General features: G+C 41.7%; 1 protein-coding gene across 1 annotated transcript; it reads right to left on the bottom strand.

Annotated features, from left to right (window-relative positions):
• Positions 1 to 120: 120 nt before the first annotated feature.
• On the bottom strand, positions 121 to 14,973 carry LOC134066493 (paxillin). Its single transcript, XM_062521853.1, has 9 exons — positions 14,859 to 14,973; positions 13,434 to 13,560; positions 12,798 to 12,852; positions 12,257 to 12,673; positions 11,945 to 12,026; positions 8,787 to 8,902; positions 8,332 to 8,379; positions 744 to 874; positions 121 to 295 (listed from the first exon to the last, which is right to left on the bottom strand). The coding sequence occupies exons 2-9, from the start codon at positions 13,556 to 13,558 to the stop codon at positions 139 to 141; spliced, it is 1,131 nt and encodes a 376-aa protein (XP_062377837.1). The 5' UTR covers positions 13,559 to 13,560; positions 14,859 to 14,973; the 3' UTR covers positions 121 to 138.
• Between the last annotated feature and the right edge of the window lie 7,568 nt (positions 14,974 to 22,541).

Genomic DNA, 22,541 nt, shown 5'->3' with positions numbered 1-22,541 from the left:
ACAGTTCTTCTTTATCAATTTCAGTTGAAATATAGCTGAATTAATGCTGTTATACTGTAATTTATTTTGATGAATCTTTCAAAAGTACATGTACATTCAAAACATAAAAATCACAGTTAAACCAAAACCTGGATGGGCCTATACATCATCTGTACCATTCACAGTGTGCTGTAGCCAGCGGTCCTTATGTTGTGGACGCCCAAAACCCTCATCATAGTTGCCTTTCCTCTTGAATAACTGCTGGTAGTGAAACACGCAGTAAAACTCTCCAGAAAGGGGTGCAAAGTTGCCAATGCTATGTTAAAAGATAAACAAATGTGCAGTTCATAAAAATGTTATTACATCGAAGTTGTAATACTGACAACAAAATGTTTGAAGCACTTGATACACAGCCATGTGAATTTTAGTGATTTGCAAACACCAATGCTGACTGTGTGATCATCTTGAATCATTAACTGTCGTTAACACAAAAATTAGCACATGTAATCAAAACAGTGCTGGTAAATTGCTTATAGGATTTGATCTCAGAGATTTTGCATCATCCCGTGGTGTAAATATTTAAACAATTTTCAGAGAAACTGATTGCACAAAAAAAATCTCTCCTTCACCTCTGAATCTCAGGGTCATTTGGGAATTTGTTGTGCAAAAACATGTGGCTCATTTTCAGGGAAACATCATTGCAGTTTATTTTGCTTGATTGGTGTGGCCGTCCTGTGGTTTTTAGACTAGTGACATTTGCTTACCTCAGCTTCTTTCGGCAGTGTTTGCAACAGAAACAGTTTTTGTGAAATATGAACTTGTCTGCCACCATCCTCTCCATGGGGTAGACAGGCTTAAGGCACACAGTGCACAAGTCTTGTGCGGCAGGTTGAAACTGTAGTGACAGTGTTTCTTTGTTAAGTGTTGTGGTGACAAAGAGGCTGATTGCACCATGTACTGTATGCAAATATACTTCTATTTACAATTAAGAGGTAAACAGTATGTGTCTAATTAATCTAATATTCAAGTTTTTTAAGCATGTTGTCCATTCTTGTAAAAAAGATACAAATAATCATGTTTTTCACCATCATTTTTTTATTATTTGAGAAAAAAATGCACTAGCCAAAATATGAAATGGTATAAATGTAAAAAAAAAAAAAAAAAAAAGATTCTAAACAAATGCAATCATTACACTACAGTGTTTGGACAAGTCTGGAGACAGCGTACTGTAACAAGGCTCCACTGTCTTGTGAGTGTTCTTCCCTTGGGCTCCATTTCCCCTCTCTGTAATGACAGCTTTACAATGGAGCTTTTTACAACGGAGGCCTGTCTTCTCTGAAGGTTGGTAAGTTTACTTTGGGATATTTCACAACCTCTGATCTCGCCGAGCTGGTAACTGTCTTGCAGCTGGATGTCGTGTGAGTCTCCGGCTTAGTGGTCACCACCGTGGAGGTCTTTGCGGAGCAATATTTGTTTCCGAAGCAGTCTGTTTTCTCGTGATCTTCTTTGATTGTTTTCTTCCCAGTGACTCTTTCTGCCCTGGGCAGGGTTTGTACCTCGAGCACATTGACTTGATGTTGATTAAAAGGGTTGTCCATGAGACTAAGAGCCTTCGTAATGTATGGCTGTTCCTTCTTTTTATCCATGGCGCTCTCCTCTGCTCTGCCACTATTGACAATGAGATCCTTTTTAGACTGGAATCTCTCTGATTTTGCCCTACGCTCTTGCTGACTACTTGTCGCCGACTGAGTGGGACTAGAAGGGTCTGACTCCTTCCTCACACCTGACTGTATTGAGATGAAGGAGGGAGAGGATGGCGAACTGGCTCTGTGTTTGGCAGCTGGGATCTCAAGTTTTGGTGTCTGTCTCACCTCGGTCGAGCCAGTAGAGCTGGAGATTTGGTTCACCTGAACTGCTTGCTTCTTTTGCCTGAGGGCCTTCTGGGATTTACTGGAGCCAATGCTGATTGTACGGATGTTGCTGCAAGACGGAGAGGCCGGGGCTGACACCATAGATTCCTTAAACAAGCCAGACAGCCCAGCGATGTCTGACTCTGATTTCAATGTGGATACTGAGAGGAGAGCTTTTCTAATGGCTTCTTCTATATCCATAAGTTTCGTCAGAGTTTGCTCTTTCAAATTCAAAATCTCAGCGCTTGCTTTCTCAAGGTCACCAAAGGCCAGCTCCATGGAGGAGATCTCTGGACCTTTTGTTGGAGATTTACATTTCGCCTCCGTCTTTGCCTTTTTTGGTTTTAGTTTCTTTGGTGTTATTCTAACCCAGTCTGGAACATTCTCAAAGATTTTTGTCATTTCCTTCACATCAACTTGACTAGTGTCTTCCTCAATCTCTTCAACCTTCGATAGGAGGATTTTCAGCTCCTCTTGTTTGCGCAGGTTGTCGAAAATCTCCATTGCTGTCGTCACATTCCCTCGCATGATCTCATCCCTGTGAACTGACAGCCTCTGCATTCTTTCTTCCTCACTCTCTTTCTTCACTTTCTTTTCCCTCATTACTACTTTACATTCTTCAGATTTCTGTCCATCACTTGTAGCTGGATTGCATTGCCGTGGTGTTGGATCTACAATGTTGTCTTTGGCCATTTTCATCCGTTTTGGCTTGACAGGTTTAGTTTTGTTCACATTTTGATCAAATGTGTGCAGCTCTGCTTGAAATCCTGACACAAACTCACTGCTGACTTGCAAAGCAGTCACCTGCATTCCCTTATGAGAACCATTGGCTGTCTGTGTTTCTTGTAGAGAGACAGTCTCATCCTCTGGGTTATTGCTGATGACATTTTCTTCTTTTTTCCTCTCGAGGTCTCCCTGTTTTACAGCTTCGTCCCTCTCCAAACTGTCAGATGTCTGTCTTTCAGCAGTGTCACATGGAAGAGTCTGTGGTGTTCCTCTGCTTTCATGGCGCACAGTATCCCTGTCATCTGGGCATTTCACCATACCCTTGCAAAGGGCGTCTTTGTAAGACATTGGTCCTGGCTGGGGTGACTGAGGTGGTTCTGACTTGGATGACTGAGGTGGTTCTGACTGGGGTGACTGAGGTGGTTCTGACTGGGGTGACTGAGCTGGTTCTGACTGGGGTGACTGAGGTGGTGCTGACTGGGGTGACTGAGCTGGTGCTGACTGAAGTAGGAGCTTATTCTCAGTTTCAAGTTCTTTAAGAGTTTCTGGCACTTCTTTTCTTTCCTCATGCTGTGCGATACTTTGTGACGACAATAACATGCTTTCTTTATCAGCAGTGGGTTTTGCTTTCAGGTGATCCGGCTTAGGAGGAATTGCTGGCTTTGAGCCTGGATTCTTCTTACCCTTTCTCTTGGATTTTTTTGAAGTAGCAGTATTTTGTCCTTTGGTGTTTATGCGTTCATGTGGTTCCATTTTACTCTGGTTTGGATGGACGGCCGCCGCAGAATCTTCACTAGGTGCTAAAATAGCCACCTGTTCATGGAGTGGGGCTGACGCAGTGGGAATTGAGTTACTGTCATCAGATGGGGTCACTAACTCATCACTTCTTTTAACTGCGCTCTCTGTGTTCACTGTCTTTTTTCTTTGCTCATATGACTTTCCAGATTTCTTGTAAATCATTGCAGCTCTGAAATCACCTTGGGCGACATTTAAACTAGATTGGCCCAAGGACTTGAGTGCTGCCTTGATGTTGCCTTTTACAATTTCCTCCTTCTCCTCCTCAAGTGGGAGCTCACTTGCACTGCTCTGTAAGAAGCTGATAGTTTCCTGAAGATGGCCTTTCTTAATCACCATCCCACTACTGTCTTCTGTAGTCTCACAAGTCTCCCATTGACCTTCAGTTTTGTGTTCCAAAGAGTAAGATTCCTGTGAAATTCCTTTCTTCTCTACAGTGATGCCCACCATTTCAGAATCTGGTGAAGATGTATGTTTGTCTTGAGCTGAGATGCTAGTTTGGCTTGCTGGAATGCTTCTCTTGGATTTTTTTGAGGTAGGCCTAGCAGTATTTTGTCTTTTGGTGTTTATGCATTCAGGTGGTTCCATTTTACTCTGGTTTGAATGGGCGACTGCTGCAGGAGCTTCACTAGATGCTAAGACAGGCACCTGTTCATCGAGTGGGGTTTTTGAGTTTGAGTTACTGTCATCAGATGGGGTCACTAACTCATCACTTCTTTTAACTGCACTCTCTGTGTTCACTGTCTTTTTTCTTTGCTCATATGACTTTCCAGATTTCTTGTAAATCATTGCAGCTCTGAAATCACCTTGGGCGACATTTAAACTAGATTGGCCCAAGGACTTGAGTGCGGCCTTGATGTTGCCTTTTACGATTTCCTCCTTTTCCTCCTCATGTGGGAGCTCACTTGCACTGCTCTGTAAGGAGCTGATAGTTTCCTGAAGATGGCCTTTCTTAATCACCATCACACTACTGTCTTCTGTAGTCTCCCAAGTCTCCCACTGACCTTCAGTTTTGTGTTCCAAAGAGTTAGATTCCTGTGAAATTCCTTTCTTCTCTACAGTGATGCCCACCATTTCAGAATCTGGTGAAGATGTATGTTTGTCTTGAGCTGAGATGCTAGTTTGGCTAGTTGGAATGCTGTTGTCTAGCTGCTGTGACTCAGAGGGCAAGATACCTTCCTGGTCAATGACACTGTCCCTGTCTGTGATGTGAGTCTTTTCCTGTTTTACTTTTGCCTCTTGTTTCTCTTGAATGCTATGCTGAAGTGCTTTTGCCTCCATTGTAGCTTGTTGAAGACTTAAAATGGCTGCCTGAAGATTGCTAAGGTCCTCCTCTACTGCTTCCTCCACCAACTCTGCTTGCAGGATTTTACCTTTGTCCTGGATTTCATCTTGTATTGTAGGACTACTCTCTTTGATAGCTGGTGAGTCCTGCAAAGAAACATCAGGTATTTTCCCAATTTGCATTGAGTAGCTGTCTTCATCTGTAGGTTTCTTTTTTGTGGTTTTATCTGATGGAGATGTTATTGTAGTGTTTGATACTGAAATGTTTCCTTTGTGGAATGTCTTGGTCTTTGGGTTGGGCACATCACTTTGACAGGAGAAAATATGTTTGATGTTCTTCACATTCCCTGAAATGATCTCTGTGACATTGTCGTCCATTGTGGGACTCGTTGCCTCCTCAGTAGAGTCCAGTTCCTCTTCAGATGGTGTTTTCTGGAGGCTCTTAAGGTATTCCAAATCTCCCTTCTCAATGCACTTTCTGAACAGTTTCACGTTCCCACGCTCACTTTCCTCAACTTTGCGTTGGCCAGGTCCCATTTTGTCCTTGGCACTTGCTAAGAGGTTTTTGATGGTTCCTTTAACATCTCCTTTAACTTCCTCATCAGCTTCCTCAAGGCTGCTCATCTCCATTTTTTCCTCTGTGGTTTCCTGCTGTGGACAAAATCCCTTAATTTCTAGTTCCTCATGACTGAAGAGTGAGTAAACAGAGACTTGAGTGCCTTCATGTGAAGCCTCTTGGATAATAACGCCTTTTTTCAATGAGTTGTCTATGTTGAGAAGATCCTCAACAACTTGAACCAAATTTACTGTTCTGTATTCTCTGTCTTGTTGTGCTGTAAATGGAAGCTGATGGATGGGCACATCTATATTCTTAATCTCCACATTTCCCTGTTCGTCTTCCTTGAGAAAGTTCACACATGACGTGAGGTTTGCCCTGGGTAAAATCTGAAGTAGAATATTCTTTATGTTCCCAGTAATGATCTCCTCCGTTTGAATTTGTGGACAGTGCCCAGTGGTGAAGTTGTATGTGGCTTTTTTGGCAGCGCCAGCCTCGAAACATTCAACTATGGAGCCATTTGAATGAATGACACTAAAGTTGTATAGAGATTTTAGCCTTTCATTTATACTCACATCTGTTATGTCTGCTCCATCTCGAAAGTTAATTTTGTGAAATGGTGTGGATTCAAATAGGTGGGCCCTGTCCTTTACATTTGCCTTCTGTATTTCCTCTTGATCACTGATATTCTCCAGAGTGGCCAAGCTATTCTGCAAAGAGATGTCTCCACTCTGTTTTTTCCCTCCCTCTTTGAGATATGTGTTTTCTAAGTATTTGCCAAAAACAAATCCAGTGTTTTCTTTGCCCATAACACTGGAGACTGTTTGACCAGATGATTTTCGCTCAAAGACATCTTTAACTTTCGAGATACCCATGTACACATCAGTACCATCTTGCTGTGCATCTGCAGAACTGTCAGCAACATGGTCAGTAATTTGTTTTTCTATTACTGTTTTTGTCTTATTACAATCCTTTCGATTGTTTGAGGTAAAAACTTTCATTTGTTTTTTAACTGCTCCTTTTTCGTCTTGTGAGACAACTACTTTCATTGTTGAGGCATTCTCAAGGCTATCCATGTGTTTGGGGATTTTCTGAGACTCAAACATCATTCGTGTAGAGCGAACATCAGCCATTTTTTCCTCCTCAACATTGCTATCTGTTTGATCTCTTGAAATTATTTCTGAGGCCAACAGAGGATGTGACAGTGATTGGTTCGGAGGACATTCCACTTGGGACAAGGTTGTTCCAGAACTCATAGGTCTTGCCATAGATTGCACGACCCTAGGGGGGCCCCTTTTCTGCTCGTCCCAGGCAACCTGCCCCTCTCCCTCTAAGTGTGTTTTTGAGTCATTGGGGTCCCCTATGTTGTCGAAAGCACGGTTCTCAAATATCCAGCGCCTCGAAAGAACCTCTCCCTGGTATCCAGTGTCCTCAGCTGTGCTCTCAGACCTCAAGACATCAGCAAGCTCCTCGTCCACCACCCCATCCAGGCTCTTCAGCTCAGGGCAAGTGTGCTTGAGGAGACGTTTGAGCTCACATTTCTGACGCTGCTGGTATAATGTGGAGAATGCCTCTTTGGAAGGAGGGGTGGGAGAGAGGCATGGGCGCATAGGGTTTTGGGTCATGTTTGCACTGTGAGCCTGAGGTCTTTTGGCAGCACACTGTAAAGGATCGTCTGTCAGGTGTGTCTTTGACAGGTTACGTTTAGAAGCTTGGGAATCTTCTGTCATCTTGAAGGGGAAAAAGGTCAAAGTAAACACTTGTTATGTTTGTTTTTTTCCCCAAGTGGCATCTGTGAAATTCTTGGTGGACGTGCAGTGCTTCATACCTGAGAAACCACATGCTTCATGCTGCAAGTAGTAGGTTAGCCAAACCAGCCCATTAGTAATCCTATACTGTAGACAGTTGTATGTTGTTTGAATGTCTCTCTGTGTCTGGCTTAAAGCAAAGTTGTCCAAATCTGTCCAAGGAGAGTTTTTGATTTGATGCATCAAATCTGCCACTCAGCTTCAGCCAAATATCCACTTGTGTGTCACCCCGAGACGACAAGTTAAGGATATCATAAAGGTTTACCAATATGCATAAATAAATGGCGATTTATAATTTCTTCCACCTTTTGACATTGTCAATGTCATTGTCATAACAAAAAAAAACGTGCTTTCAAATTATTAGGATACACAAATGGGAATGGGTCACTTTTATTTTAAGGGGTCATTGTTCCAGTGTATTTACATGATGAAACATACTGTAACAACTGTAACAATATGTAATGTCACATACTTACAGTATTTTATGCTTTAATATTCCCTAATGCTTTAATATTCCCAAATTCTTTAAAGAGTCCCAAACTTCACCCCTTTATTTATTACATGTGTACTAATGATCTGTAGGTACACAAAGATACATTATGTATGGACACCATAAGTATTATATGTGATATCACATTATTACATACTATCATTTATATTTATCACATTGTTACATAGGTTGTTACACTATACTTTATGTAGATATACTGGAACAAGGACCACTTAAAATAAAGTGTTACCATGATTTTTAACATTAATCATGGAAAGGAAACTGTAGGCATGAATTTTACTTGGAGCCATGTCCATTCTTCTTTCTCTGTTTAATCTCAAGCCATGATATGGCTCCTGCTGTAAACGTTTGGAGAGTCCCTGGATTAAAGCATTAAACTAATAACATAACAGAATTCCTCTTTGGTAGTGAGCCACGTGTAATGGAAGCCAGCTGGTTCAGAGTTATGCAGTGTGCAAACCTCAGTCTTTGTGGCCTAACAACATGTCCTATTGACAGGTGGTACCTATCCATTAACCTGGCTGGGTGGTAGTTTGAGGAAAAATGCGGACTGTGCTTCTCATTATACATATACACATGCAGTAATATTGTAGCCTAGTTATTGTTATATTATTGGCAAAGCAAGTCTCATTTGCATGCTTAGTACCTCCATGCTTTCTTGAGAAACACTTAAGTATTACATTTTAATAAAACCCCACAAAACCTGCAGTTTAGTTCATGTTTTTAGTGCATTCTACAGTGACCTGCTCATATTTGTCTTACCTTAAATGCTTTAGGTCTCTTTCCAGACGGGCTAGATGAATCCATTCCCTGGGGGGGGGGGGAATTAAAGCTTTATGCTGTTGTGTGCTGCCAACATCATAATGCCTGCCAAGCACTTGGCTTTACAAACCAAATCTGATAAACTGTACAATAAGCTAAAGAGAGATGTGTTGCACATTCCCTGATAGCATCTGAATCCCAATCTTTTCTGTCCTTATTTTCTGCATTCAATAATATTTATTGTTGGCTGCTTTTCACAGCAACTGAAAACTTGACTAGGGGTGCCCAGACATTTGCATGCTATAAAATGAGGGTGTATGCTTATCTTCTCAAGGCCAATGAATATGCTACACACATTCAAAATGTTAAGTCTGTCAGAGACCTTGCTTTCCCACTATACACTATAGCATACTGCATATGTTATCATATCTATGTGCAATTGTTTGTCAACCAACTTGATTTGCTGAGGTTTCCACGGTTGTTGCTTTTGACTGAAAGAGCGCAGATATGGCTTTGACAGAAATGGATGATTTCTCCCATCCAAAGTCAGCAAGAGATGTCCTCTTCTCTTCTGCAATCAGGCATAAAGCACAGGGATGAACAAGAGCAGACAACATACAATGTTAAAGAAAGTGAAATAAAATTGAAACCAGCACCCAGTTCCAGCTGATTGGAGGACTGAGCTTTGGTAACCCCCTACCAGGTAAACCTCACCAATTACATGAGAGTAGAGAACACACATGCCACTCATGCATATAGACAAATTAACCTAGTACCTACAAGTAACAATAAATTACTTGTTCAAACCACAAATGTGCCTGTCGACAGAGTCATTACCAGATGATCTACATTCATGCTTCATGCCATTGCTCTGAGTAAAGTAGTGTATTGTGATCCAAATGTCAGTGGAAGATGACACAGTGCATGGTAAGCATTATTAAGTTAATGTTGCTTATAGGGGTTTGCTATCTTAACCTTTAACCTACTCAGCGACAGGTTATCCTTAACTATCTATCTCTCTGCAAGTGTTGTATTATATCAAGCGCTACAACAGCTGCATCCTTCACTACCAGCTAGAATATTCAAAGGACACATTAGAAGTGACTCAATAATACTATTTATGTCCACTTAAAGGTGCACGGTAATATAAATACAGCGCAATGTTACCCAACTCTTGATGACATTCAATACTATCAAGCAGAACACTCAGAGATGCCTACAGTGTAATGTTTTGTGCAACAGTGACTAAGCAATTCTGTAATTGTTATGTACATTTACACGGAGGACTTCCTTTTAATCTTGTTTACGTAGATGCAAGTTATGAACAGAGCAGTCCCATGATAGAATATTGGATTGGGCTCATATTTATACCCTTGTGACACAAATTCCATGGAGGATTTAATGATTATAAACCTATGGCATGTACGTAGTAAATCATATTTTGACATATTTATGAACAACTGACTATGCTGTCTTTATACTATATTATTTTGTATTATTTCATATTATATGTGTCATTCAACATGACTGTTTTGCATATAGTAGGCCTACAAACATGAACATATGAGTGTGAGCAAATACGATCAGATACTAGAAATAGAGGATTACCAGCCAGAAGTAGGTCATTATTCTAATGACTACGATACGTAGGATGATGAGACCATTTTATTGCTAGCATGGGCTTCCAGGTAGCGACTACATCCAAACCTAAATTCAACTTCATGCAGAACTTTAACTACCTGTTAAAAATATTAAGAGCATTAGTTAACTTACTAAAGACCTGTTGATTCCAAGGTCCTTTCATATACATAAGGAGGCTGAAGTAAGTCTATGGTGCCTTTTTTATGCACACATTGTCTGGAAATGGTGTGGCCCAGACATCTCCCTCTGGAGCATGGTGGTAAAGTGATCCCAGTCTTCACACAACAGACTCTAGGATTTGCTGGATTGTCCGTGTTTTGCCTCTGTTGACAGCAGAAGGCAAGGCCTCTTGGCTCTAAGTTATCTGGGTGTCACTGTCTGTCTCTTGTGCTGAGTGACTCTGAATCATCAGAGTTGTGTGCCAGCATAACATAGCCTGTATATCTGTGACAAAATACTGATGATTTAATATACGTATATATATATATATATATATAAAGTGATTAGCTTGTTGTCATTCTCATAGCAAAGTACTGTGGTTACAAAATAAATAAATAAATAACCTCAGGAGCCAAGTGATCACCCAGTAGATATGACCATCTTAGGTCCAGATCTCTGTAGGGACCTCTTTTGCATGCTAGTCAAACAGTGGAACAGCTTCCGCCAATGCTATCACTTTCAGAGTTCAGACGCGCCCCCACACCGTATGACTGTGACCCTGATAATCGTTAATGTTTGCTCAATAGTAAAAAAAACAAACAGTCACTCACCAAAGCAAAGAGAAGCCTGCTACCCGTTCCAGCACATGGTTGAACTCGACTGGATACTGTTGCTATCATTGGCAATCCCCTGCCTTGTTCCCGCACAGCAGTGTGGGGAGGCTAAATGTGTCGCTCTCTCTCTCAGTCTGTCTCTGTCTCTCTCTCTCTCTATGTCACTAGGCCTCCGATTGCTCCCATTCAGGCAACAGCTGACCCTGTCATCCCAGCCACCTTCAAGGGGCGACGATACCAAACGGCTATTTTCAGACGGGGCCTGTGGCTTTTTCTATTCTGGCACCGGGCTGAGTCAATCACTAGTGGTGGTGGAGGTTATTGTGTAGCCTAGCCGGGGTGGCCCCGATATTATATCCGCCCCCCACACACACCCCCAACCCCCTGTCTACTGTGGGTCAATGTAATTTAGTGCTATGCTTCACTGGTTGTGGCAGGTTGTGGTAGGAGCATGATATTATGAACTTACTAGTTGTGAACGTATGCTTACAGAACATTTTACCCTTATAGAAAAAGATTTAATTTAGCAATCCTCTTTTACAGGAAGTTTAAATGTTAAGCAAATGAACCCTGTTCTGTAAACAGCAAATGAACCCAAAAGTTCTTTTAACAGCATGAGGGCTCTAGCGACAATAGTTTCCTGGTAAATAAAGTTTCACAGTCAACAGAACAGTAAACCAAATGTGCTGTAAGAACTTCTCATCTTAGGCCTTTTGGAAGATCTTTTTTAAAGGTTGTGCTATTGGACTGAAGCAAGGCCCCTTCACTAGCCTAGAAATCTAGACGCCACTAATGGCCCAAATCTAATTTGCTGCCGGGGTAGTCTAGCAACTCCCCGTTGACTTGGGAGATTGCCCGAGTAAACTTCTCTCGGGCAATCACATCGCGTATGGAGTCGGTAGGTGGGCTTAACATAATGACGACTGACCTGCGACCAGAAGTTGTGACCGTTAAGCATCCTGCTACTTGAAAACAAGAAGATGATTTGTTGTAGTGCTATCCTATTGAGTGGAGAGGGAATTTGAAATACAGCTGTTTATCCCATCCCTCCGATTGAGCCCTGCCTATGGTGAGTGCCCAGACCCTACATCTTGATGCAGGTCTGTCTAGTCAGGCTACCCCTTCACTCTAACTGGAGGAAAAAATAAGGAAAAGATACGCCAGTTTCTCATTTCTTTCTGGTGAGGGCCAGTACTTACTATCATCTGATGTTTGGGATGTCCTGTCAAGATATACACCAGACACAGTCTGGCGTCTCTCTGAACGGCTCCTTCTTGTAACCTTTAAGGAATAAATGTCTTTTAATAAAAATCTTCTGACAGTTAATTGAACACTGTGATGTCCCAATGTGCTGTAGTGTGATTGCACACTCTTCCTGATTATTGGTATGCTGTTCATGGGCCATGGCTTAGGAATTCAAAGGCACACAATAATACGAAACAGGAATCATTCAAGTGTCATGAAAACTAATCGATTTACCTACAGTCTGACCCCTGACCCCTGACCCTCACCTTTGGGGTTGCATCCTGTGCTTGAGTCGTGAGTGGTGGAGGATCATGGGTATTGTTCTTCTTCACTTCCTTTACTTGCTCGACCACTTCCTCTGCCTCAGCCTTAACCTGTGCGTCCCTGTTCCCCCGCGGGCTGTTGAGGGGAGGCTCGCCCCCGCGCTTCAGCTCTCTCGGGGTCACGACCTTCGATTCGAAGAGGGCCGTGAGCGCACTGGTGCCCCCCGGAGCCCCACGAGGCAGGCTCTCCATGGACTTGGCACGGGAGAGAGGCCGTGGCTGCCTCTCACTCAGGGACTTGGAGCGCTCCAACACAGCGCTGTTCCGCACCTTGGCAGCAGGGGACTCCACTTTGGGGACCACCGTTGGCTCAGGGACAGGAGCAGGGGCAAGCACGGGAGGCACATATGCTGGAGTGTTCTTTATAGAAACAAAATCTTGATCATTTCACTGAAGTAAAATATGTTTTAAATAAGATATTAAAAATGTATTATACAGTATTTTTGTATAAATGTAGCATCTTATCACTGATTAAAAAACTCACCTCTTGTTTTTCATGTTCTGATTTAGGTGTCTTTCCTCTCGACGCGAACCGATATCTATCCAATCATAAATTAAGCACAGAGATCAGACAGAAGCAATAGGGCTCGGGCACACGCCTTGCATTCTAGGAATATTGCCGCCATGTTGGTAGCGCACCGAACGTAATATCCATTCATTCAGATGCAGAAGACAAGAAGCAGAAATATAGTATTAGCGATTCTTTTCCTCTTGCTATCGTGGCTTGCGCTGTTACACCCCACTACACAGCAATATATGACCAAGAAGTCAAAAACTAAAGTAAGAGAAACACACTAATAGGCGGGAGTAAATCCATAGTTATCCATAGTAAACTAAGGAGTGAGGCTGCCAATATGACTGTGCCCGCGAAGTTTTCACGTCATGATCCCGAGCCCTATAGAGGTGGCAGGTTGTATTTGATGATAGGACAGGTGCATACATAATCAGTTATGGAGCACTGAGTCCAAAATCCAATAAAGTGGTGAATGTGTGTGTGTGAGAATAGTTGTGTTAGTGAGAGAGTTGGTGTGTGTGTGTGTGTGTGTGTGTGTGTGTGTGCTTTATCTCTACATCTGTGTGTATGTACAGTATGTGAGAGAGGGAACAGTATGTGACTCACTCTGCCACCAGCTCAGAGACAGACTTCTTTCTGTCCCGGAGTCCCACCTCAGTCACTGACAGTGTCCTCTCGGTGCGAACACTCTTCAGGGACTGTGTCCTCCGCAGAATACTCTTCACTTCCATCCCTCAGTCATGCACACACACACACACACACACATTAGAAGACACAAAACACGCATAAGATCCAGGGTAGTGGAACAGACAGTGTGAGAACTTGAGAACAAATACAGTACAACCACATTTACTACTTAAAGTTTAGATGTAGCTATACAAATCTAAAGCTATATATACTGTATATACTGTATATACAGTGGCTATAGTAAGTATTCATACCCATGCTAAAGTTGACTAAAAAGAGGAATATAAAATCATCTTTTGAGAATTGATTGTAATGCCTTAATTCAAAAAATGAGCAAAAATCAAACCGCTAAGGACACTAATTTTCTTTGTGATTGAAGAATGTATCGTAAATAGATAAATGTTCTTCCTTAAATACAGGGAGCATAAGTAATTGACCCCTATGTTAAATTCCCATAGGAGCAGGAGGATTTTTAATATGTTTTTATTTTTAAAGGCCAGCTATTTTATGGATCCAGGATATTATGCATCCTGATAAAGTTCCCTTGGCCTTTGGAATTAAAATAGCCCCACATCATCACATACCCTTCACCATAGCTAGAGATTGGCATGGTGCTTTTTCCAGTTAGCCTATTAGCCTGTTTGATTTGCATTGAGCTCAATGAGCATCAAACAGGCTAATAGGCTAACTGGAAAAAGCACCATGCCAATCTCTAGCTATGGTGAAGGATATGTGATGATGTGGGGCTATTTTAATTCCAAAGGCCAAGGGAACTTTATCAGGATGCATAATATCCTGGATCCATGAAATAGCTGGCCTTTAAAAATAAAAACATATAAAAAATCCTCCTGCTCCTATGGGAATTTAACATAGGGGTCAATTACTTATGCTCCCTGTATTTAAGGAAGAACATTTATCTATTTACGATACATTCTTCAATCACAAAGAAAATTAGTGTCCTTAGCGGTTTGATTTTTACTCATTTTTTGAATTAAGGCATTACAATCAATTCTCAAAAGATGATTTTATATTCCTCTTTTTAGTCAACTTTAGCATGGGTATGAATACTTACTATAGCCACTGTATATATATATATATACAGTATATATATACAGACATACAGTTCCAACTGTCAACCGAATTGTTATAGCCTACTGTATGCATTACGATGCGAAAGTAAAAGCAATATGGAATATGGCCATTTGTCGGATGATCTTGCACAATTATCAACGTAGTGAAAAATGTATCGGCTATCAAATCTGATATTAATACTATGCATGTGAAAGTTCTTTATTTTCAATGTTTTCAAGTCAAATACATATTGAAGATGAATGAGAGTATTACCTTTATATTCAAGCAGTCCTCTGTAAGTATGCTTCCGTGTGCTTTTTCTAGCCACATCACAAGACACACACACACACACACTGTGGAACTTTCATGTGCAAAGTCCTTTAGCTTTATTGGTCTCTATAGAAACTCCAAAAGACATTCATGCACTTTACCACAATTCAATAATTTTACTTTATTATGCATTCTACTTCAGAATGTCATGACTTACAAACCAATTTGTGTATAATACAGTGCATTGATTTTCTACATAATATATGATTGAAATTGACAGCTAACTGTTGCCAGTGTTTTACATTGATTAGAATCAGCATCGTTAAGAAATTAAGGATCTAATGCCATAAAGAAACATGATATGACTGTCATCTTTAACATTGCCTTATGTAGACATCATTTCAATGGCAATATGTACTGGTGCTTCAGAAAACTTTGCAATACCCTTTTCAGTATAGCACAGTGATATTATCATATTAATACATATACATACATACAGTACATACAAATTAATCAAACAGCCAATAACAACTGCAATGCAGGGTATTTCTACTTTTGAGAATGAAACTGAATGAAGGATACATTTTCAGAACTGTCTTTGTCTTTTCTTTTTCAATGGCACCTGTCATTTTAGTGCATGCTGCATGCTGCTGTATTCATGGATCTCATCAGGTCCCTTTCCACAGGTGTATTAATCAATCACCATGCAGTCTGCATTGATAATCAAGGTGCTTGATTTTATACACCTATGGAAAGGGACCTGATGAAACCCATGATGAATTCACATTATTTTATAACTTGAGGTTTCTCCCCCGCATTCTTTGATGGCTAGCTCCAGTATTGAAGGAGTGTCCAGGGGTCATGTCACTGTGCCCCCCCCTGTCAGTGCCGACTCCCTGGACACATTTGACCTCATGGGGGGGGGGGGGGGGGGGGGGCACAGCTGGGGGGTCGGGGTTACTACCAGGGTGAGGGTTGGAGCTGAACGTCACGTGAACTCAGGCGCAGTGAGAATTGTCTGACATGACACATCCGCAGACAAGTGGTGGGGGAGGGGTCTGTTGCGTCTGCATTTAAAACAGACATGAACAACACTGCTTTCCAGATTGCTGCCCAAGTAATTGTGAATTGGAGTAATGTAAGGATAGGATGCAGTTAGGTGCCATAGTGATATCTATACATTTCTAACATGTACGTTAATAACATTATATTAAATAGAACGCAAAATGTTATATATACAGGTTTTTATTTGAATGCTTCAAATGCTACTATGTAATTACATAATGGTGCATGTCAGAACAGGGGGAATGTCATTTTTCATATGGTTGATCTGATCATTTCTCCTGTGACTGATGTAGATCATAACTCATGAGAAAATAGTGCTTGAGGAGTGTGATATTTTAACTCCTAGTTAGATTTAACTGATTAAATTACTCTAATAGTGCTGAACTTGCCTACCCAGCATTCTTTGGTATTTGAATAGTCAGCAACCCCAGCATGTCACGCACGTGACTGTGGTACTTGGACACACAGCACTTAAGGCTTCAGAAAAAAACAAGAGAAGGCAAGACTCATTTGTGAGGTCTTGCGTTTTTCAACTTCCTGTCATCAATGATTTACAGTGAAGTGTGGATTTACCAAAACTTTCTACATCATTTCCCTATTTAACTCATGTTGTAAGCATCTTTGGAAAAAACACACCAACAGCTGGCACTGACTTTACTTCAGAGTTAGTTAATGCTTCACAGGTTGAGTTAATAAAGGATCTTCAGAGTATAATGACTACATGAATCTTACTGTAAACACCCTTTGCTCCTGTTTTACGATCTGTATGTGCTAGCACTTCCTCACAGGCCACAGTCAAGCGGCAGATAAGGTCACAAGCCAAAAACATAACAAGCAACCTTTCAAATTAATTAAAAAAAAAATAGCAATGAACTCAATTGTGCCAATGCCAATATATCATTGCTATAAATAATTTGATACTTTTATATGACCCGGGGCTAGTGTGACATTAAATAGCTTTTTGTCATCTAATTGAATGCAATAGAAATACACTGAAAGAAAATTAAATAGATCTCATCAAAGTCCCCAATCATGAATTGCAAATGTATAAAGACTAAAAGGTGATGTGCAGAAAGCCTACAGAAAACTGCTCCACCAAATGAACTTGACATTACATGCTCACAGCTGCTCAGAGGCATAGATTGTAAAGACTGTTTATTTTACGTTTGTGTCATCTAGCCCTTGGCAGCAGCCAACGCAGGAGCCAGCTCCGGAAGTGTGTCTCCGCTCAGGAATTCCTTACCTCCCCCCAGGAACACAGAGGCTACAGAGCTACCGCTCCCACCCCCACTTTCGTCTTCCTTGGCCAAATGCCACATCACATGTAGCCTATTCAATGCCATATGTTTATATGTCATTTCACATAATCTCCTCTATTGTAGACCTAATGATTTTGCATGCAGAGGTGTGATAAGAACACAGTTCATTCCAGTTAATTTACATAATAGGCCTACCAACTTTTGTAATTTTGTTAACTCAGGCCTAATGAACAGTTTTTAGATATTTCTTCTGGTGTTTGAATGGAATATTATAACTATGGAGATGTTCTTTTGAAACTAAGAAGTGGACTTTTAAACCATTATTTGTCAAGTTAAAGAGTTTTTGTTTCTTTAGAATAAGAGCTCCTGAAATCAATCCAGCTACTCTCTCAGGAATCAAAGAACGATCCAGAAACTTGACAATGTCACCCTCTTGTGGATTTCCACTTTAACACGTAGGCTATGACCTACTCACCTCTGTAGAGGAGTCACAGACATTTTGAGGTAAGAGTCAGCACAAGTGATAGGCACTAAGAGCAGGCTTTAGAATTATAGAGCGCGCATGTGTGACTGTCTGACTTACAAACATTTGTAGTTGAATTAGTTAAAACATGTGGTATACCAACCAACAGTCTACCGGTGCTGTAAAAGGGAGGCCTAGAGAAGTGCCTCCCGCCTTTCCTGCCTTTGAACTTGGCGTTTTACTGGGGAGCAACTCCGCCGATGAATTTTAAAGAGGGAAAGAGACGCGGGGGGAAATGTGTTGTTGGAGTGTCTCCCTCACTAGTCGGTCCCCTTTGAAACCACTCTCGCAATGTGTTTCCAAGACTGCTCCTAGATTAAAGAGAATAAACGATAATTTGCCTCTCGGTGTGCGAGCACCATGGCTGTGTGTCAGGGGAAGTCATGCGAAGCCTCTTTTTTTCCCTGTGAAGACCATTCTCGGGTGGTTTAGAGGAAGGCCTGCTAATGTCAGGGAAGATCAAAGGAAATATAGAAGGGTTCGTTGTGTCAGGGAAGGAAGTACAGCAGTGGCGGTCGCTTGAAGCTGTTTGATATTTTCAACCCGTTCTGCGAATGAGCTTTGAGTTACAAAAATCTTCCAGACTGTGTCGCTTTCAAAGTGTATGCTCGACATAATGAGTAGGCTAACTTGACTTTTGTATACGTCCTCCTGCGTATTAGCCTACTACAGTATCTTCATGTTAGATATTTGGACCGACATAGGCTACAGTAAACCTGACGCACACATTAGATAACATTGTAGGGACTTCAATGCAAACTTGTTTAAAGCAGGTGGTATGTTTTCTCTCAGAAAATAGTGTGCTGACAGCTTTTCAAATATACTGTACATGCGCTCTCTCTCTCTCTCTCTCTCTCTCTCTCTCTCTCTCTCTCTCTCTCTCAGGGAGGGTCTTCGCCTAGCCTACCCCAGTTTCACACACGCACGGCACGTAGAACACGGTAAGACTTAAGCTGTACAGTAGGCCAATGTTCAGTGTGCCATATCTGATCATATCCTTGAAGATACACCAGTTAGGATAATGGTGGGGAACACCATACCAATAATAATTTAAAAAAAAAACTGCGAAGGGCTGCTGCTATTACTGTCTATGGCATGAAAAACGGTAGGGACAAAAATAAAAACCTGGAAGACACGATGTTGTCAGACTGTCCTGTAAACAGAGACTTTAATAGCAGTTGTTCACTGTAACATGATTAGGCTACTGTGCGTTTATGATGCCAACTGTATTTGTCTACGGTATCAAGCCTAAAAAATGGTGTACCGGTAAATACATTTTTAGATGACTGCTTGTTGGTCCTCATTAATTTATTAGGCTTTCCTTTGTTTTCTTCCAAATATAACTTTTTGGCACACTGACTTCTTCTTCATAGTTACACAATGTTTTTTTTTTTTTTTTTTTTTTTTTTTCTTTAAACTGTGCTCCACTAGCCTACTGATTCCATATTCAATTTAGCGATGGCTTTGTGTGAGATCTTATGCTTTAAGCTGGGGATAGGAGTGATGACTTTCTCATTTGTATCACCAACACAATACAATAGTTACAGTACACTGGATTGTATTTGGTATGTGGATGTTAGATTTGTTCCAGGATTGATAGATAAAGGATTGATAAAGACTATTGTATATCAACTGTTCTGTTCTATAAACGTTCACGATACACTCCTCAGGATAAATCAATGTTTCACTGTTCATAGTAGAAAAGTTATTTCACTGATTCATGAATGAATGATTCATGATTATCTCTTGATTGGTGAGATTGGCGGTTTGCTGTGAAGTGCTATCATCTTAGTTTTTCTTTTATCTCACACCTTATCTCTCATAAATCATAATCATATGTTTTTGCTATTTAAAGAAATATAATGCTTGCTTTCTCATTTTTAGTCTTGATCTTAATATACCTTGTGCACTGAATGCTTGGGCAGTCAGTCACAGCCTAGATTCTGCACATGGCAGTATTCTGTGCTTCTTTGTTATAAAAGCGACCATGTGATGTATGTTATCAAAATTAGGCCATGTTATGGCTTTGTCTGAACTCACTGAGCCAAATGTAATAGTAGGGATTGACCAGTAGGGGGAGGAAGCTAACCATATCCATGTGCTTGTGTGCTTGCTGCAATATTGACAGAGCATAGTTCTCCTGTACTGACACAGGGACAAAGAAATGTTCTACTTGCAGCGAGAGCAGAGTCAGATAAGGACTGTCTGTTTTAGACTTACTGTTCTGCAAGCCTGGCTGCAAAACAAAACATGTGTTTGTACTTACATGTTGAGGACCAAGACGTTACTGTTCCAAGTCCATTTTTCCCTGCTTCACAATCTGTTGGTAATCATTGATCCTTTCAGTAGGGATCTTTTCTTATTTCTTGCCTGCATATCAACTGGCGGTGAAGTGGATGACTTTAGAAACACAGAGTGTTGGATAAAATCAAACAGACTACAAGAATTGAGTAAACACATTTTGATTCCAAGTCCATTTCCACCACACAACCGTCACTGGAACGGCTCTGAGCCAGTAGTGCATCCAAATAACCAGCTGTTAGTGTTCAACAGCAAATAAAATGACATTCAGTAAATGAATGAATGAAAGTAAATATCAAGCGTATAAGCCTATCAAGTAATTATATAATTTGGACTAGAAGTTAGACTTCAAATTAATTAAATAATATGGCTGTAAATCTTATTAAAAATGTGTAAACGTTATTGCTATTAGCACCAGAATGTTGTTAATGGCAGGGTAAGTATCAGAGTGCAGTGTTTCCCCTGACGTTAATATGAGAAGATAAGTGTGTACTGGCACCTGAATGGGTAAAGCTGGCTTTGCCACATAGGGTTCTTGCAGTGCCAGCTGGGAGGACCGTCAGACTGTGCCAACCAATAGCCACCACCAACCCACACACACACACATACACACGGTATACACTCACACAGGCACACACGTCTGCTGGCAAGACTCCCAAGAGTGCCTGCCTGCACGTTGCATTAGGTTGCCGCGACAACACTGGCTGTATTCTCAGAGCACTCCCAGCTGTGTCTGTCCAGGAGTGGAATGAGTAATGCCCTTGCCACAGTGGATCGATCAGTGTGTGCAGTCTCACACTCACACACACAGATAGAGAGAGAGAGTCACAAATATACACACACACACACACACCATATATAGACATGCATGCACACTTACCACACAAACACACACACAATACAGACACACACACAAACACTTGCTCAATGGTACACACACACATGGATATACTCACACACACCTACACACAAGCTTAAACAACGACAGAATGGCGTCAGAGCAGCGTGCAGTCTTGATATGACTCACCCTGTTTAAACAGATCTATTGTCATCGTTTTAATTGAATTTCCTTCTCTTTTTTTTTACCACTTTGTGTTTCCGTGTCTTCAGCTCAGGTCAAGTTACAGTCCAAATTACAGCCTGCTGCCATAGTTTATAGTCTTTTACCAAAAGCAGTCTAAAATTAAGGCCATCCCAGGCAACCAATCCCAGCAGTGCGTTTTAATGTCAGACCAGATAGCGGAGACAGAGTGTGGCCGAGGTCCGGCCGTGGTCCAGCACTGGGGCTGTCATCACAGGCTGTCTCCCACTCCTTCTCCTGCTCTGTCTGGCTCCGTCTGTCAGGCTTTCCGCTGTAGGCTTTCAACCCAAATGTGTTTCATGTGGTATTCGTGGAATTTCTTCTCCTAATGTGTATTTTCTCTGAACCCCCCCCCCCCCCCACACACACAACCACCACCACCACCACCACCACACACACACACACTTAACACATCACTCTCCATACTAAGCCCCCCAGACCCCAAAAACATTCTAGTGTACCCTCCACATTAACTGCCCCTGCTTCCCACCACCACCGCCACCGCCACCCGTTCCATGAATGTCTCTCACATGCAGGTCCTGCTGTGAGTTAGCAGCATGCTAGCAGGTGCCAGCGATGGCGTCAGCGCAGTGATATTATCGGTGGACATGGCTGCTGTCACACCATGGGGAGGTCAGGCACCCGCGAGTGAGTGAGATGCTGCCGTAGCTCTGAGATTTGGGCAGCGTGACTGGGATTCAGCGCTTGGGTCGGGTGAGTCACCGGTGATTCACACCACCCCGGGCTCTGATGCGGTCTGTGCTGAATGAACAGAACAGAAGGGACCCGCGCACCACCTGACCCTGGAAAGAAACAAGGCCAGGCCCGGGCCGGAACCCAGCCAGAACCAACTTCTGGGTATGGGCCAGGGCTGGTACTGTGTGTGTGTGTGAGAGAGAGAGTGTCTGTGTATTGCGTGAAGCAGAGAGCAGGGCTGGTAATGTGTTTGTGTGTGTGTGTATGTGTGTGTGTGTGAAGCAGAGAGGAAGACTGGTAGACTGAGTTGTGTAGAGTCAAGTACAGAATGACTATCAGGGTCAAAGCCAGTCAGAACAAAAATATTATTTAAAACGCTTAAACAGCTGATAATAGGTTGCATGAAGCCGGATGTGAGAGATCACTATGAGTGTGAAGACCCCTACTGCAGACAGAGGGGGATATATTCTCATAATAGTCATTATATATCCATATCTTTCTATAAGTGACAGGAATGTTTGTCTGTCTGCCTGTTATTTGCATATCTCTTGAGCCTTTTGTCCAATTGAAACTTGAGAGGTGTCTTGCTACGGGCACGAGTAAGAGCAGTACCAAGTTTGACGTTGTTTGGTTTAGTAATGCAAAAGATATTGTTGAATATATTGGTAAAAGAAGCACACATTTGGTTTCTCCGCTCTACTGTAGCCACTCCCACTCACAGTGAGGGCAATGGTCCCGAATTTACGTTTCAGAATGCCACA

The sequence above is a fragment of the Sardina pilchardus genome, chromosome 19, assembly GCF_963854185.1.
Source record: "Sardina pilchardus chromosome 19, fSarPil1.1, whole genome shotgun sequence".
Classification (NCBI taxonomy): domain Eukaryota; kingdom Metazoa; phylum Chordata; class Actinopteri; order Clupeiformes; family Clupeidae; genus Sardina; species Sardina pilchardus.
This window is presented reverse-complemented; position numbering and strand designations above follow the sequence as displayed.

What these genes read in the sequence shown, in the direction of transcription:
- LOC134066493 (XM_062521853.1), bottom strand. Translation starts at nt 13,558, where the DNA reads ATGGAAGTGAAGAGTATTCTGCGGAGGACACAGTCCCTGAAGAGTGTT. An exon ending in GTCTCTGAGCTGGTGGCAGA is followed by an intron (nt 12,853 to 13,433) that starts GTGAGTCACATA and finishes ATGATTGGATAG; the next exon opens with ATATCGGTTCGCGTCGAGAG. An exon ending in TGGAAACCTCAGCAAATCAA is followed by an intron (nt 8,380 to 8,786) that starts GTTGGTTGACAA and finishes CCCCCCCCCCAG; the next exon opens with GGAATGGATTCATCTAGCCC.